Genomic DNA, 19,299 nt, shown 5'->3' with positions numbered 1-19,299 from the left:
CCGTCTCACGCTGGTGGCAATATTATATCCTTGAACGTCGTGACGCTCTTTTTTGCCGCGGCGGTTTGTGAATTAGGAATAAAGGGCCAGAGCATGGCGGTAAGATGGTAGAGAGCGGGGGTTCGAGTGCCCCGCAGAGACTTCTCCAACTCGAAAGGGAAACCACTGCTCGGACAGGATCGAGGGCGGAAAGAGAGAACCGTGGCGAATGTGTAAAGTATAATGTAACAGAAGGACTGCCGAAATGCGTAGCCACTCCGGTGGTCCTTTATGCATGGTGAGCCTTTCGACAAACGATGTGGCCAACTCGCGGCCTTGCAATTTCACTGCGATTTTTCGTCATACAATTATTCTTGCAGCGGATCAGACGGAGAGTTAATCTGTCGTTAAACTGAATTTTATAGACGTTTTATCGCGCATGTGTCAACATATATTTAAATAACATATATTGAGAACACAAACAATAGAACGTTACAAACTTTGATGAAGTATGATTTTAGTAATTGAATTCATACGTTTATAAAATAAATATAGAGTGTATATCATTGTTGGAAAATACTTTTCTTGGACAAATTTCTTTGACTTGATATCCAATATTAGCACTGACGACAGGTATTATTCGCCTTACAATCGAAAGGATTAAAATTCGGAGATATGAAGTAAAACGCGTACTCGATCACTCGTCTGACGGGCGTCGATTATCGGTCGCTCGAGTGTACCTACGTCAAATATTTAAGCAAGCCGTAGCGCACACGTCACCATCGGACCGCGAGATGGGATCGCGTGTCGTCTAATAAATTCAGTATGTTGAAGCGCAGCTACGAATTAATTAGGCACCCGTGAGCACGAGCGTAGAGTGCAGGCGTAGCGTGGCGTGGAATCTCGAGTAAAGTTTGTTACGAAGGCGCGAGAGAGGAATCGTGAGCGCGTGCACACGCGTGACTCGCTCGATGTTATCAGTATGGGTCATCGCGTATCAATATTCGAACTGATTAAACTTCGACGTTCATATCTGTGCATTGGGTCCGATAAGAGTGGCGGACAAACATACGCGGAACCATATCGAGCACGTGCTCGAATAATACCGAAATACTTTAAGCAGTTTCGCTGTTACTCATCTCGTCTCGACACTCGCCCGTCCGCTTGCTCGCAAGAGAAGTTTGCGAGCTCGTTAAGGCTGCCGGTTGTAAAGGCCGGAAATGTTTTATTTATACGGCATATTCCGTAGTAGAAATTGATTTTATAATTCCCTTGGTGGTAATTAGCGGCGGCGTCGACGGTGCATAACGCCAGGCAAAAACGACACATTGTGCCCGACGAATATCGTTGAATGGATTTCTCGAATACGGCGAAACGGCGTGGATAATATGTACGCACGTTACATTCAGTGATTATTTGACATGGGAATGAGACACGCGGGACTAACGAGGAACAAGCGATCTGCACGGGCCGATCGGGCGACGATTAAGGACGATAAAATAATTCTCGAGCGAGCGAGGCGCTTTAGTTGCCGCGAGGATGTCCCATGGTGCGCCAATGTGCCTTCCGAGGAGCAGTTTTACTCACGGGTTTATGTCGTCTCTGCGTGGACGACGGGGGGAAAAAAAAACTGGAAGAGGCTCTTTCCTCGCTCTCGGGCTCGTTGTGCCGCTCGTTAAGACGTTAATGTTGCCGAAAATATTCGCAAAAATGCAGGTGCACTTAAAAAGTCGGATGCTTCTTCATACGTACAAAACTTTCGCGTGCATTTTTCTTACATTACATTGACGCATAAGTTTTTGAATGTTAGTCACCTATGACTATTGCAATTAAGATATAATTAAGAAAAAGATATTATTATATGATTATTTTATTTTTCTAAGATCCATTCATTTAACTATTTTGGTCATTATGCTTATCTCTTTTATTATACGCGAGTAAAAGAATAATTGAAATATAATAAACGATCAGATTGCTGTTTTGTTAAGAATCTTGGATATTATTTGCCGTGAGATGTTTTCGGCTCCGTTCGATTTTCTCGTCTCGTAACTGTCGACGAACGGCTGGAGTCAGCGGCCGAGGAATCACGCGACGCACTTTTTCTTCGTTTTTCTTCGTTTCCTCCGTTTATCCGGGCGCCCGTAGTGGTTCCTCGGCTCGTTTCGTGGTTTCTTCTTTGCCACACGCGCCCTTATATATACATACACCACGGGCCTTCTTTCTATACGGGACTTTGGGTTGGGTTATATTACGGCGGGCTAGGTTTCCCTCTTCCTCGCTCTCTCTTTCGCTCTTTGGAGCCCCGTGACTTTGCGCCGTCGCCGGGACTATAAATCTCCGGCTATTAAGACGGTAGTCCGCCGTTTTGATGGCCCGTGCCAGGACGCACTATCATCTTAATATCGCGTTACGTGCACGTGCGGGATGCCCGAAGTTCTTGCGTTCTACATAAACGTCCTGTGGAATCGTCCTGATTGGCTATCAGTGTTACTGCTATTAATACTTTGAATATAAGCATCGGCATGGTTCTTTATTCGACTTATTCGCCGCACAAAAGTAACGTATTCATTACATTTAATTATTTTATGTCTTTTTATCTATAAGATTAATAGACGTTTTATAATACCAGCATGCGTAATTAGGAGTAATTAAGCTTTTTCGAAATAAAATTAAATTATGCAGGCAGTTTCATGGGGAAAATCACTTTCTCGATTATACCATGTATAAGCACGAAACATGTTACGATATATTCAGCATCAGTTTGCAAGAACATTAATATACATAAAATTTACATTTTTTAAATGTTTTTCCGCCTGTTTAGAAGGTTTTGGTAACTTATAAGTTTATAAATCCTTTTGCATAATTGAGGTGCGTTTGCTCTGCTACGGACTTGTGTAAAACAATGTGGCAATATCGATAATTGAGAAAACAACGCTTGGTCAACTACCGGAATACAAGTAGGCGCGGCGTGTTTGCCGTTGACAAGTATCACACGATTTAACAATGTTTAAATATTGTCGCTTCGAGTATCTTCGCGCGTTTCGAGCGTGCGACCAGGTCGTAGATAAACCGTCCCTTGCTTGCACAGCGCTCTCGACTATCGTTCACCTTCCAGCTCATGTATATACACATCGAACGGGGAGAAGATATCTCCTATGGATCTTTCTTTTCCTCCGAAATAAAGACTTTTATAATTTTCGAGTGGCACGACGTTTACCACGTCTAATTCGCTCTTTTGCAGGCGATCGAATTTATCGTTTAGTATAATCAACATTCTTATTTTACGCGAATAAGCTATATTAATTTAAACAAAAAGATGCACGTGATAGGCACCGTTTGGACAAATCATGTATGAATAAGTCATTTGGATTGTTATACGGACGTCGAACACGATTGTATTATATCGGCAGATTGAAAATTAATTGTCATGGGTCGACGGGCTATGTTGTCGGTGATAATGCTAGTCGACGCGACTTTTTTTTCTATAAATTAAACGCCGAAGTCGAAGCGTGATAATGAAGCGATCAGGACGTAATCTCTGAGAGCACGGTTGTATGCGAATTTCTCGTTCGACAAGTTGGAGAAGTGAGAGAGGAAGAGGGAGAGCAATCTGGGGAAGAGGATGCTTACCTCGTAAATCATTGGACATCGATAAGAGTCGTTGCGGCGTCCGTGCGATGTCCCTCGTTAATAATTGACACAATTAACAACCATTCATTAGAACTACTCGTCTATACAGGCTCAGAATGTGGCAATTCTCGTATCCACATGACGCAGTTTACATTTTGTTGATCTGTTTTCGCTCGACTATTACGACGGACTTAGCGCATGTCGCGTTTCGATCGATCTACCGTCCATCCTTGTGTCATTTGAAAATTAATATCTTGCGGTTTACACCGGTTACGCGGCGCATTGCTTGCTCGTAATTTTATTTTACTCCACATCTCTGGAATCATGTGCCTGGACTTGATTAAAATCGATTCAGATGATTATTTCAACTGTTAATCGCAATATCACGCCGGCAGTGTACATACCATTTATGTACTTGACATGAGACTTGCGCGCGGGACACGATAATTTCGCGAGAATCGAGGCGATTTTGTTAACAGTTTTATGCGCTTTTAGAATTATTAGTGTTATATCTAATTGCTCGTTTTTACAGGGAATCGGAGAAATTGTGGCACGCATTTCATTTCTTTCGAACATGCCCGCGAGTTATTTCTATATTTAAGCGTAGAATCGCTTCAAAAGTTATTGCATCTTTCGGTTTTCTAGCTCTCTGTGTCTGATTGTTTCCTTCGATCAAACTTTATTCTTCTTATGTGTCTGGTTCCATTGTGCGTCTCCTCACGGGCAACGAAGGTACACGTGACGATGAGAAGTTTCGTGCGAATCCATAGGAGGTACTCGAAGCGCTCTTTAATTAATTAGGTTTTTTTAATTGATAACGATGCCTCCCGCCAACGTGGCTGCGTTTATACATATGCAATACGAATTTTATGAATTCTTTTCCGCGCGAGCGAATGCCCGGTCCTCGCGCACAATCGACCATTTACTCTCGTTTGCCTTCTCTTTTTTCTCTGTTTCTCTCTCTATCTGACGATCTCTTCGGTAATCTCACTTTCGCTCGTCAGTCGCCATCTCGTTCCTTTTTCCGCCGTTGCGCGCGTATGCGGACTAATTAATATGAGCTGTATACGAGCCCATCTGCCCGACAAGGTCCACCTATGCGGGTACCGACCTGACTACGCGATATAACGATCTCATCAAGGTCGTATCACGACTTCACCGTACTTTGCTGGAAGTGTTGAAAACGACTGGTATATTTATGCGCGAAGATTTATGCCGAGCGGCCGAGATCGAATTTAATTTCTTCAAAAATCGTTTGCAATCAATTATAAGATGCTAATCGTGGTGCTTTAACGAACCGCATCACGGAACGGATTGACCTGCCATGCGAATTTTTTTATTTATTATTCCTTTAACCTTGATACTTACCTTAATTTCAAAATTTACATTTATATTAATAATGACAGTTATGTGTATACGTTCCAATTATAAAAGAACGTTGGCAACACGTTATTTAATATATGGATGTACATATAATGGAATCGATTGGCGTAAAAGTGGGGCAGTGGTGCTTGCATTTACGTCACTAACAGCATCCAGTTAATTTTGTCAATTTAAAGAATGGTGTATATAGGTATTAATTGTGGGAATTTCAACGACAAGTGTACATACATTCTTCATTATCCGCAAGAAATGAACGAAGATATATGCTTATTGATAATTCCATTATTGTTACATTCTATTGTTCTCCTTATGAAATAATGGATTAATATATTTTTTTATTAATGCTTTTGATGTTATAGTACTTTTTAAAAATAAAACTAATATTTTTTATATTAGTTTATAAAACGATTCGACATGATTTTCAAATTGAATTTATTATCAATAGACTCTTCGATTTTTGTCTTCAATGAATGGGCAATTTCGGATATTCACGAAATATCCATGAATTCTCACCAGATGTTTGGAGTACAGTATCCGCGAGGTGTGAAATCCCAACCTACTCTCATTTACACTTTCGTACGTGTGCATCGCGTATTTCGCGCATATATCATGCATTCGTCAGTGCAACATGCATCACGCGTCACGGTGTAGTGACACTCGAGTGGAAGTGACCGTGGAAAAGAAAGATAAAAGGAAGCAACACACACGGTGACGAAGGAATGAGAGAGAGAGAGAGAGCGCAAGGGGAGATTCAAAGTAGGGGCACCCTTCATCATCGGGCATTGCTTCCGACTGCGTCGTCCCTGTCGGCTTATAAATAACACCATCTCCCCGTTTCTTCGTGTGTTTCTCAGTTTTTCTTCTTCCTCCTCCGACTCGGGCCTTCTGCCTTCCCTGCCTCTGGGAGATACTTGGCCGCTCGCAAGCCTAATTAATAACACGTGATGAGCGATCGTGGCAAAACCTCCCGAGCCGAAAGATCGCAAGCGGAGCAAGAGAGCCGACGAGGAGAATATAAGAGAGAGTGAGTGACGGGAGTGACGTGGCCTGGACTAAACATCACGAAGAGCTTCATTCGCGATAGTTACAGACAAGCGTACTGTTGTGGATGGTCTACATACCAAAAAAATGAATATATCATTTATGTTTCGATGAAATTAAAAATTTTCTTGCATAACTATTACGAAGAAACGTATAGAGTTGTAAAATAATTTGTCGTAATCAAGTATGATATGCTTATAATTTTATATTTTGCGCGCACTTTAAATTCATACATTTCTTAGTTTTTATAAAAAAATATCAGTTCGATTATGGTCGAAAGATAAATTTACGAATTTCTTATAAACTTTACAAATTCGTATGTCAGAACGGAAAATATTCGTGATGTTGTTCTCGCACGATCGGTTAATGACGAGTATGCACGAGAGCTCGTGCTACGTCGTGGTAACTACATCGTTATTGGTCGGGGAAGCAACAAAACCGTCGGATATAGAGAACACATTGTGTATAACGTCGGAGGCGAGAAGGAGAGACGAGAAACACATCGTGGCGAATCGTCTTCTCGCACCATCTCGCGAAGGAGCACCCGGGTGTTCTGTGTTGTGTGTTCGTTACTGGACCGATACCATCTTCGCTTTTTCTCCCCCCCCTCTCTCTCTCTCTCTCTGTCTGTCTCTCTCTGTCTCTGCCTCATCGCGTTCTTGTTTCTTTTCTTATCTACTCTCGCCCTTTCCCCTTTCTTCCTTACTGCTGTCCGTTCGTCGACGAGGAGGAGCCCTGAAGTGTCGAAGACCCGATACATATTCCTTTGACGCTGCGGTCCGTCGTATGTCACAACTGTTCTTTATTCTACTAGCAATTTCGATTTTTCGCTATCTGATAATTTCGATACTAAGCAAATCAATTTCCAAATAGGATTACCTGTAATATTTTCGCAAGTATGGATGCATAGTAATGTCTGTACCTACTTTATTATACACGATACACGAATTTTTTTTATTATTGCTACTTTCTTTGATATAAACAAATTATTAATAGGAAAGTAGCATATAAAAATAGATTTTTTAGTAAATGCATGAATCTCATAATCATCTGTTTTATTATACTCAAAATATATTTTTTTCTCTATTTATCTTATACATATACTGAAATGCATTTCGTCGAAGTGATATCTCGTCCACTTGTCATTCGTGGTAGTTACAGACCCGGTGTTGTACATGCCTCGCTTAGAGCGTATCCTTCCATGGCGAAAGGATGATGAGGAGGTGGTAGGTAGGCCTCGGATGAGACCACTATCTCAGAGAGCACTCATCGCGACCGCTTCGTTATCGGTCGCGCAGAATCATAATGGACCATAATTGCATAAATATAATGTTAATTAACAATTAAGATTGCCGCTTTGCCTAATTGAATCGCCGCTTCTGCTGTCTCCGAGAGAAAACGACGTTGCCGCAACGTACGGTCTCTTCTTCACGTAGAGATTGCGTAGGGGGATCTCGGGTGGTCTTAAATGTTAATGGCGTATCGGAAAATTATACCGACGGTCCTTCCGAGGACGTACCTTTGATATTGCGAACGCATCTCTTAAAAAAGAAGGAGAACAATTATTGCCTTTCGATGTCGCGGGCATATTCGCTTATCGAACTTATAATTCTGGTATTTTTTCTAAGCGTTGCGACAGACACGCGTTGCATACATCGTGCGATTGGATACATCGCAATAAATTTCTCTCCGGAAGTATATTTTGTATAATTTTTATTTTTGTTAAATTTTTTTTTTTGAAAACTTGAGGAAATAGAAAAGATCATTAATCGACGATTAATGAACGTTCTCTGTTGGCCTCTTGTAGCTTTCTGGTCATTTACACCGCGATATCAAATGTACGCTTTGCGAATTTCGCATGACCGGATTCAGATACGCAATTAGCAAAACGCAGATGCAATAATAATGAATTCCCGTTAATAACCGTCGCGCCGCTGCAACTATCGCTGTTTCATTGCGACGACGATATTTACCGGAAGAGATAAATGAAAGTACGAGTGCGCAAATAAAAAATAAAAGTCGAATTCGCGCTGGAGAACTGTGATCGTCGATCTGTTGCCGAGCTGCCGTTGACGATGCAACAGCGCGTGGTTAAATCATGTCTGCTTCATGTTCCTTCTATCATCCTCCTCGATCCCTGCAGCCTTTCCTTCGTCATTTCTTCTCCCTGGCCTCTTCGAACCAGCCTCTTTGCCTCTTACCATCCAATGTCTTTTTTCTGCCTTTGCGTTTGGCGAATGTATTTTATTCAATTCTTTTTTTTCTCGTTTCAGATGGTTCAAGCGATTCAGGTCCTCCGGTTTCACCTCCTCGAGCTCGAAAAGGTGAGTATTCTTCACGTCTGCATTATAAGGCTTATAATGTTATTATCAATCCAACTGATGTGAGTGCGATACTGTAGTCATTCTTTCATTATACCTCCATCTTTTCTCCGTGCCTCTAAATTTGCCCTCGTTAATGGAAGCACACGATTAAAGAAATTAGCAGACGCGCGCTGCGAGAGATAACAAGGCGGCTGTGGGTGTATTCTTCGAAAACGATACTGCGAATGCTGTGAAATGGTACTCGATACTCGGTTACCAGTACGTGTAAAACGGGCTTCCTCACGTGCGTCGAACCCCTACCCCTCAAGTCTGAAGACGAAACGCGGCTTGGCACGCCATCGATGGTAACGGAGATTGAAACGTTTCTGGTCCCCGGGGCCTCTTCTAGACAAGACGAGACGCGAACGAGCGGAGCGGAATGCAGCGGGCGCGATGAAGAAGATTCCATAAATATCTGTGCTCAAAGTGGAGGAGAGAAAGACGAAGAACGGAGAGTGAGATAAAGAGAAAAGAGAGGGAGAGAGAGAGAGAGAGTAGCGTAGAGAACTGCAGGAGAGAGGGAACCAATGGAGGCAGGCTCATGGTAGCCCGCGGTGCTCTGCCTCGTGCATTTAACATTTTCGAACCAATCGCGTATTAGCATAATTACGTTTTGCCGGGCCCGGTGCGCGGAAGGAAGGTCCGGTCAGGCCCTTTTCCCATCTCTCTCTCGCTCTCTCTCTCTCTTTCTCTTCGCGGCATTTTCTGATGGCGCGGCTGTCTCTTTTTCTCTCTTTCTATCATGCTGCTCGCGCTCTTCTCTTCTTCCATCGCAGAACTCCGGACAACCGCCTCCCATACACCGGTTAGAGAGCGGTAAATTTCTTATGGGATATTATGGCGTACACAGTGCATACCAACGGGATTCGTACTGGTACAGCACGCGGGCGACCTCCTCCTGCCCGTGGACGTGCCGCGTACGGAACTGGTTCTAAACCTATGCCAGTGCACGTCGCTCTTTTCTGTTGGAATATCCTTGTGTTCCAACATGCATACGTACGTGCCTTTGGAATATTTGGATGCCTCTTACTACGGAATCTTGCAGTTGAAACGCTATGGAAATTAGATCTTAATTAACGTAACGTGATTTTTGTGCGTAAATTTATCCGTAGAATTAATGTAGAATTTGCTAAGATTTTTATTCGAATGGATACGGATTAATTTGATGAAAAAAATTCGGGACAGGTTTCTCAACCTTTATCGATACCACGATGAGAAAGGAAAGAAGCGAGGGTCCCGATCGTTCGCCGAGCACACCCGGTATATAGATATCCTGTGCGTGCCGTAAGGGTGGTCAGGTTGCGAATCGGGCCGCGAGAGAGGGAGACCGAGACAGACACCCCGAAACCTTCATTACCTTCGGCTTCAAAGGAGCCCATTGTGCCGTAAATGGGGTTCCCCGTGTTCCTTCTTTTCTACTCTCTCGCTCGTATGTACCTTGGATCCGTTCCATTCTTCGGCGTTTGCCTTTCCGAGAGTCCGTGAAGAGGCGAGGTAGGAAGGAAGAGGCGGATATAAGATAGGGAGACGTTTACCCGTTCTTTCCTTCGTTTACGTAAATTTTCGAGCAATTTCGAGACCGAATGAAAGACGGTACCGAGGTCTTCGAGTTCGTATAATGTCACAGCGCGAAGTACTCTCTTTCCTTCCATGACAACGGGGTGACTCGGAATAAGGGAGCATCGTTTAAATGTTCTCTTTGAATGGAAAACTGGTTTCGGAGTAGTTATTCTTTCTTTGTCTTTGAAACGATGTGTAAACACATGGGATAATCATACAATGATAACATATATAACGCTGTATGTTAACATATCATATAGATCATGTATAAACAAATTTTTTAATTAATCAAATTCAATTCAATTCTGCGCGTACTTCCGTGCAGTCCGTGTATGTAGTATTATTTTAAAGTAATTGTATTAGTTACATACTTGTACTTCTTCATATCATTAAAATTTAAATAAGATCAAAATCAGATATACTGTAGTAATTTTGTTCGCGATTTAGATTTTAATCCAAAATCTCGTACGCATTTGCCATGAGGAATATCGTCGAAAGCTGTATTAAACAGTACTCAATAAGTAACGCGTATAAAGACATCTTTGCGAAAGCGATTAAATTGTTAAATTACTCATGAAACGGAAATAATCTCAAATTACAGCTATTGTCAAATCTCTTGTGATATTTTTACATATTGCTAACATTATTTTGTGTTTTTCAAAAATAATTTTTAATATAAAATCTTATTATTATAATTCTCTTTAAGCAATCGTGTAGACGCGTGACTGTTTTATTCACGCAATTGATAACTTAAAAAGCAACCGGAAGACGAAATCGCTCATCGATTTCGAGTGGCTGCCGTTTCCGTTTTCGCTCGAGAACATCGATGGAAATAGTATTATCGTAGTTGTTTAAATCTTTAATCGTGGCGTCCTTACTAAAAGTTTAATTCGATCGATACTAACCCTCGATTCGAAATTGAATCGTAATTTAACTTGTGCTGAAACTTTAAGTAGCATATTCAGATCCCGAGGACTATTTTCGTATGGCGTCCAATTACGGACGTGGGGCGGGTTCGCAGCCCGAAATTTGTTTCGCTCGCCTTCGTTCGCCAGATAACGGGCCACTTTGTCGTATCGTGCACCACGAGATATTCTCGGACGACATTCTCTCTCCGAAAAGATCGGACTTAACCACGTTGTCCTTTTGCTGTTTCGATGACCGCCAAAAGCGATCTCGGAAAAGGGAGATGCGAGCGATCGAGCGTCCCATCATATCGCCAGAGACGACCTCCCTGTATCAGTTCCCTCTGAGATCATCGTCCATGGTATAAGATGACGCGATTCAATAGTAGGATAGATTGCAAAAATTCGCGTGCTCCAAGGCGATCGTATCATGTTCTATGTCATAGTTGAAATATCTATCGAGCCCCTGGGATATTCTTCTTCCGATACTTTCGTGACGTAATTAATGTCAGTTTTAGTTATTTTAATTAACATTAATCTGGCAAATTAATATCTTTTTGACAAATATTTTAATTTTATTTCGCTTTTCTGTAAAAATTATTATTCATCATTTATTTTTAAATCGATCATTTAAAATTGCAAAATGTGACAAAGTTGAAACGCATTTCTAAAATTTTAAAAGAATATTATTGAAGTAGTATCAAAGCGAAAAGGATTGATTCGATGCGTTAGACAGTGAAAAGGGGAACGCAGATCCTTTATTTTTTTTTTTCACTGTGAGCATTGTCGCTCGGTTCGACTCGACTCCCGGTGGATCAAATTCTAACCAGTTCAGCATTATAGCCGTTGTCCTTCAAAGTCCTTCGTCTCCTCCTACCCGCATTAAAGAGAGAGTTTAGTCATCCCAGGGAAGGCATTGTGTTACTGCATCGCGGTGGTACGTCGAGGCAAATAGCATAGGAAAAAAGTTCCGGTGCCGCGATAGAAGAAGCGCGGTCAACGGACCGGAGGTTGTTGCATTATCAGTCCCGATGAGAGGCCTCTCATTGTCAGTTTTGAAGGCAGGTAAACGAGCGTGACGAATGTTGGCCGATCGATGCGAAGTACATCGTCGTATAATAGTGACTTCGCATAATAACGCACATAACGATCTTATTGATCGCTCCTAATATCGTCATTGAATCATCTTTCGCGAATTAAGCGAAAACGATTCGATAATCTCGCAATCTTATCCAATATGCAAAATGTTGAATTATAGACTGGTGGTTTATTTGCGATGTCGATTATATCGACGAGTATACTCCAAGTAAGTTTCTGCGTGTCTATCGTTATAGGCGATGTACGCCTTTCATTTAATTTATTTTTCTCACTTGGAGCAATCAAGAGCGAATCGCTCATCGCCGAGTTTCTTGGTCGGTCGGGGGAAACCCAGTTGCGAGTCCTCTCGCATGCGCTTAACGGATGGATAAACACGCGCATTGTCCTACGTTCGTGTTCTCGATGCACGCCACCATTGGACGGTGCCGCCTACGGCAAAGATGGCCGTCTTCTCTATTATATATAAATGCTTAATAAGAGTGTTGTAAGTGAACTCTAGGCCGATAAAAGTGGACAAGGTAATGCGTGCAAGGTAGCCCCAGGAACGAAAGACGATGGAAGAGAGGGCGTACGTTTGCGGGGGCCGCGGCTTCGTAATATCTCTACTCGCCGACGATTTACATATAACAAGATAACGAATTTTATTTGCTTTTGTTTATATAATACGTTTATTCTAAACGGAATCAAGGAGGATAGGGCGAATCAGGCAGGAGGATAGGGACGGGGAGTAGGGCGAGGGTTAGAGGATGAGTCGAAAGGGGGACGGAGGAGGACCGGCTATCCTATAGGCCTGTCAGGCTTCATTTGCATACATAACATTCTGGTCGACTGGACACCGGTCAGATCTCCTCTCTGTCTCCCTTTCTCTCGCACTCCTACATTCGTTGCATCGGTTTCTCTTCAGCTACCAGACCGCTTCCATGGCCCTCGAGATGCGCGTACAATCCTTCTCTTCCATCTTCGTGTATCGATACGCTGCGTTCGAGCCCGCTGTTGATCGGACGTCTCTCTTTTATTTCTTTTTATTTCTTTCTTTCTCTGCGCCTCACACCACAGTAATACGTACTCTGCATCGGTTGGATTCATTCGATGGAATCGTGTCTATTAATCATTTCCGGCGACGCGGTTAATCAGCCGCTTCCCGTTGGAAAGTATCTTTTGAAAAACGGTATCTTAGTTCTCCAATGGAGAACTGATCTAATTGGTTCTCGTGACTAACGAATGTTCTTTCTCTCTCATTCGCATTCCAGGTACACGAGCTGTGCGACAACTTCTGCCACCGGTACATCAGCTGCCTGAAGGGCAAGATGCCGATCGACCTCGTGATCGACGACCGGGAGAGCTCGAAGCCACCCGAGATGGGTAACGGTCTGGACGGTAGCGGACCCAGAAGCACCGCCGACAGCACCAGCCATACGGACGGGGCCAGCACGCCGGACGTCGTGAGTACCTCACCATCGTCAACGTCTTTCTATCCGCACGACGCGCTCACCCCCCACCATCACCATCACCACCATCACCATCACCAGAGCCAGAATAATAACAATAATAATAGTAATCACGCCGGAATCGGCAGTACCGCCACTACCACCCCCCTGCAACTGAGCAACCAAAACCAAAGCCAAAACCACCACCCTGCGCCGCAGTCGAACACCACCACTACTACTGCTATTACCCCAAGTAGCGCCGCCACAACTCCCAACTCCCTAAAGCGTTCGCACCAACAGATGATGATGGCAGCCGCGATGGCCACCTCGCCGCACGCAGCCGCATCCGCGCCCCCAGCGCACGCGCACGCCGCCCTCGCCGCCTACCACAGCATTAACTCGGCCGTTTATCCGTGCTCGTAATAGACCACGCGACTTCCGTGCCGATTTCGCGAGATTTCTTCTTCTTCTCTCTTATTCTTCTCGCAACATTATTCTTCTCATTGCTTATCTTCATGATTCTACCTCTTCTTTTTGCCATCGTGTTTCGCTACTTCATCCTCTTCGTGTGGTTTATCTAGCGTCCGTTCGAATAGACGCGTAGGATGATGCGTAGGAATATCTCATAGCGCCATTTCCTTTATAGAATCGGTCGCGCTTCCGATCGATTCCGTCCGTCCTTTAAGGGATGATCGATCTCTCTCTCTCTAATAAAATCGAAAGTGACGATCTGTATGCCGTAATAGTCGAATCGCGACTAACAGTAAACTAAGTAGCTGGTGCTCTTTGACTCGCCTTCATGGCGAGATCGTACACGCGTGGGAGTCGAAACACACAAATCTATGCTAGGGCAAACGGACCTATAGTACCGTCTCACTGTATAGTAAGACGGTATCTAGCACCTGATCGATGTCGAGACGCAAGTATGCGTGGGTAGCAGCTTCTGGAGTTCTGTTAACGTCCTCGACCTTTCCAGAAAGAAAGGAGTATTCGAAGTTTGAGGTAGAATACGCTAAATCGCAGACTCTACGCGAGCAATAAAGGGTCTTGTATTGTTGGATCGGCGCTACTTGTTGGCTACTTTTAGTATATTTAATTTCTATAAGTATTTCGAATTGCGAAATACTTTCCGCGAACGGAGGATTAATTTTTTCAACACTCGACTTATTTTGTGTTCGTTCATTCTGACTTCTTTTTATTATTTTGTTGCCTATACATTAATCGCTCGAAACTGTAGAATTTATTTATTCTTATTAAATATTTTTGTTGTTAATGTTTCTCGATAAGATATTAATATTACGTATATATAAAATTATAAGGGAGAAGATAGGAAACTGGATAGAGAAATTATAATCTTATTGTCAGTAAAGTTGCATGTTGGATCCATTGTCTTCTTGGATCCGTCAGATGCCTTCTATTTTTTTGCGTTACTCCCACATACTTCTTGCGACAATTAAGCACGCGCTTCATCAATTTACGCAAGTCTTCGTTCAACCGTTCCATAGATCCGACGCGGATTCGATTACATAAGGTTTCGTTTCGTGGCGTGGTAGAAGAATGTTTCTAAATCTGTTTCGTGCCAGGGAGGCAGCGGTCGTCCGTTGACATCGGTTTCTCGAAGCGATCCGCTTTCAAAACATATTCAAAGATATTCTCGCCCGAAACCTCGTCTTGGAAACCAGTCGTAATGGGCTATTATCGGTGCGAGAGCGCCGAACGAGCTTGCGGCTGCTTCGCAGCCTTATGCAACCAATTCCACGTTTTGCTCTTCGTGCGGTTGAAACGTGGTCTAGCTGTTAGCCATATCTATCTGCTAGCCGATAGTTATCGGAAATAAAACGAAATACGCAGTTCGCGCGCGTAAACTTCTTCGAGAGCGAAACGTTTGTTTCATCTCGTGTTTCTTTTTTTCTCTTATTCTCTACAGCCTTCTCTCCTGTCTCTCCTTGAAGGTTTCTCGCGACACATGGCACGATGGACGGGACAGACGTGCGAGATATTTGTATAAAAGAGTAGGCATATATTGGAAGAGGAGAAGGAGGAAGAGGAGGGCGCGTTCGCGGTCTCGCGCGAGAAACGTCGTCAACGAAGTAGGTCGCTGGGCAGCTAGAGATAGGGTGGATAGAGAGGCGCGAGAAAATCGAGGTAGAGCGGTTTCACTGGTTCGTAAGCGTTTTCAGTTCGAATAAGGTAATCGAGCAAGAGAGAGAAAGAGAGGAGGGGACAGGAACAATACGAGTATTACTTCGCGACGTCACGTGTCAATGAGACCGCATTAGATGTATGTAGGCAACGGAGAAAAGAGACAGCCGATTAACTGAATCGTGGTGAAGGAAGGAACGAACAAGGCGCGGATAATTCGTCCTATTTTTTCTTTTTTCTTTTCTTTTTCTTTTTTTCTTTAACACCGTTACTGACCGCGATTTATATGCAGGACGCTATATAGGGATGAGAGCACGCGCGCGTCAGTAGCTAAAGGCCTTGATGCAACGCGTTGAATGATGATCGATACTATCGCGCGCGGTAGGCGTGTTTACGACAGACATTATATCGTCTACGCGGCGTCTACTTTCTTTAGGTAGCCTCTCTCGTGGGCGTAAACGCGCGTAAATGCGCTTTCTCTGAAGTCGCGGTGCCCATCTTTCTCGATCAAAGTCAGTAGTAACGAGGACGAGTTAGAAGAACCGATGATAGTCGATTAGATTTGCTGATTAATCGTGATTTGGATATACGTAATAGGATTAAGACTCATAGAATGCGTTACAGAAAGAATAAGATGAATTTTGTGTCTATTTTTAAACTGAACGGATCGGAATAACTTAGGGATCGTGTGTAAGACAGAGAGCGAATGAGAAAACGCGAGATAGCGAGTCGTAGTGTGCGTGGATCGCGTTTAGCGAAAACATTTAATTAGACTATAACGTTTAATTTATTGCGAATTTTTATTTTGAGGTTACCGACAATTGACAAAACGTAATGTGAGTTTAAGATAATGAGACAGAGACTACGAGGAAATCATTGAGCAAATGATGTAGTAAACGAATTGCAAAATCTCTTTAAGCGAACTTGCGCCGCAGGTGTGCGATCGGGATCGAGTTGAGCGAGAGTAATATAAGGGAAGATATGAATGCGACGAATCCGAGAACAAAGAGGCAATCAAGATCGTCGTGCGCAATCAGTCAGTCAGCTCTATCACTAGGTCTCGGTACTCGTAACTAGGGAGTTGTGTGAGGTACAAGTCCTGATCGGCAGGGCGCGCGAGGTCCACCCCCATCCCCCGTACTTAACCCTTGTATCTTGTATATAAAATGCAAGAAAAATGAATAATATTAAGACCCTCGAAAAAGAGAAATTGAATTCCCCTGCTGGTGTCCCGCACTATCGAAGAATGTCTTCAGGAAATTTTCTTTTTTTTATTTTTTATCTTTTAATATTGATGTTCATCAATGTACGTAAATGTGTATATAACTAACCCGTTGTTATATGTCTGTCGCAGACGAACTGGGTGTAACATATACACATACAGATCTATACACATACACGCGTGCGTGATGTGTCATTTTCGCTAAATGAAGACATTGCGTGTACTCGTGTATGTCGTTATAACAAAACGTACATGAAACCACATATATTCGCACATATACCGTGAAAACGACATGTGTACGAATACATGTCTTGAAACTTCACTTGGGAACAAATTCAAGATTACATTTTTGACGCTACACGACAGGTACGTAAAAATGAAAACCGTATGCGGGGCACCAAGTTGAAGGGATGACTTTTAAGTCCGAATATCGATTAAATGTGATGGCGATCTTCTTATTAAGATCGCTGTTGCAAGCAAATGCAAGGGTGTACGGAAATGGGAAGATGGGCTTCGGCACCGGTCGATTGGAACCCTAGTTACGAGTGCCGAGCCTAGGGCCGAGAGGATTGTGAGCCTCTTGGCTTTCATTAGGTATTGTTTAGAAAGAAAGAAAAGAAACGAAAAAGAAAACAATAAAGACTGGAGTTATATGAGAGGAACATCGAAGCATGTTTTTTCGTATTTTTACATCATGAAAAAGTAATGAAATAATTTTACAAGGATCGATTATTTCTGCGCGGAAACTTTTACATCCGATACGGAAATCGAATGATATTGACTTTTAAATTTATAAGTCAATTATTATACGAACTGATAATGCAAGCCGATAATTTTATATTGTTGTATAAATCAAGAATTTTTATGATTTATAATCGATATTTGTCAGAAAAATCGTATTTTTATCTTTTTATTGTAAATACTGCGCTTAAATGATTGATTCATGACGAATAATTTCATTGCGCGTGCAGGATTTTCGAATGTTACCGAAATAGAACAGAAAACTCGTTGTGGTAGCGCGAGTTGCATATGGAGCAGATAAATTTCGTGTTGACGAGAGAATAAAATTAAAAAATGCAGAAAATAACGTGAATACTTAGTGCCATAGGTTGCAGTGTGTGCGCGCGTTTGCACCGAGACTGTGTACTTAACTAAATACTAATCAAAAAAGATCAATTTAGCGTGTAACTCGAACATGGAATATTTGATATTTTTAGTGCTCAAGCATAGACACTGTTACCACATAATCAAAACGAAAAATATGTTCTTCCTTTTTATTATTCTGTTCAGTTTACGCTTTTTGTTTTATATTGGTAAATGGTGTGGTCGCGAAAATAATGTGATGTTTTATCGCGTTTGAAATTTTATAATATTTTTTACGTCATGCGTTTTGTTTCTGCGCATATTTTTCGCGATTTTGTGAGAAACTTATCCGATGAAAAGTACTCATGGGATAGTCGGTTCTTGCACGACGTTCGACGATTATTTTCATCGTGGCGCGAGATTGCGAGTTACGGAGAGCAAAGAAGAAGGGAGCAGATTAGTTTTATCAGTATTGCATAACGCAACATGGTATCCCCTTTTTCGATCTCGCACAGCAAAACCGCGGATGTATATGTTTGTTAATGACGCCGCGTGATATAGTTACGTTTTTGTTTCGTATTGTTTCTGTAATTTGTTACAATGTTTACGGAAATGCGTGCACGGTACACAGATGGAGACGGTGTAAGAGACACAAAATGCAGACTATAGAACGCGGAATATATTAAAGTTCTCAATTTATGCGATACGTTTAAACGTCACTACGCAGCACGTGAACGCCGACACCGCTGTGTTTAACGTAGCACATGCATTTAACGCGCGGAAGAGAGATCACTTCCAAAAGACATTGTGCATGTATGTGTGTTTACAATTTACAACTTGTTTAGACTTAAGAGAATAAAAAAATCGGAACTCAGCCGAACATTGTATACGATTAGCATTATATATAGTGATAATATATATATATATACATATATATATATATATATATATTATGTATTACTGATAACATGATACTTGTTTAAACTATTGTCTCAATCAACGTATTTTCATTATAAATAAATGTTAGCCTTGTTGAGTTAAAACAAAAAGATTCGATGCATTTTTTTTTATTTGGGCGTTTTTCGCTCTCGATTTTCTCGTATTCGTCGAACCAATAAGCTCCTTGATCCTTTTGCACACCCTCGTGCCTTATCGTAAAAATAATCGTATTAATTGCGTACATCTAAATGCAAACGTCACGAGAAAAAAATCGCGAAGTCTCCGTAGCGTAAAAGCGCCTTACAAATGGCGTTTCTCGCGTTATACGCGAATATATACGTATATATATATATATGTGAACAGAAACATGTATGCATATGTACGAGTGTATCCGCATACCGACAAAAGCGATTCCCACGAACCGCGACAAAGAGATGGTACCTACGTTTCTCAAAGTACGCGCGCGATGCGTACGCGTTCGCGCACATGCACGTACGCATATATGACGCACTCCTCAACACATCGCT

General features: G+C 42.4%; 1 protein-coding gene and 1 pseudogene across 1 annotated transcript in view; one reads left to right on the top strand and one right to left on the bottom strand.

Moving 5' to 3' along the window:
- LOC105450941 (homeobox protein homothorax) overlaps positions 1-19,299 on the top strand; it is a 364,527-nt gene that overhangs the window by 32,172 nt on the left and 313,056 nt on the right. Inside the window, exons 5-6 of the mRNA XM_011691070.1 lie at positions 8,307-8,357; positions 13,210-13,401. Of these exons, the coding sequence (XP_011689372.1) occupies positions 8,307-8,357; positions 13,210-13,401 (243 nt within the window). The remainder of the gene's footprint in view (positions 1-8,306; positions 8,358-13,209; positions 13,402-19,299) is intronic.
- LOC105450938 lies at positions 6,448-12,928 on the bottom strand (annotated as a pseudogene).

This window comes from Wasmannia auropunctata, unplaced genomic scaffold (genome assembly GCF_000956235.1).
Source record: "Wasmannia auropunctata unplaced genomic scaffold, wasmannia.A_1.0 LD336053.1, whole genome shotgun sequence".
Taxonomy (NCBI): domain Eukaryota; kingdom Metazoa; phylum Arthropoda; class Insecta; order Hymenoptera; family Formicidae; genus Wasmannia; species Wasmannia auropunctata.
The sequence above is the reverse complement of the archived record's forward strand: the minus strand, read 5'-3'. Positions and strand labels throughout refer to the sequence as shown.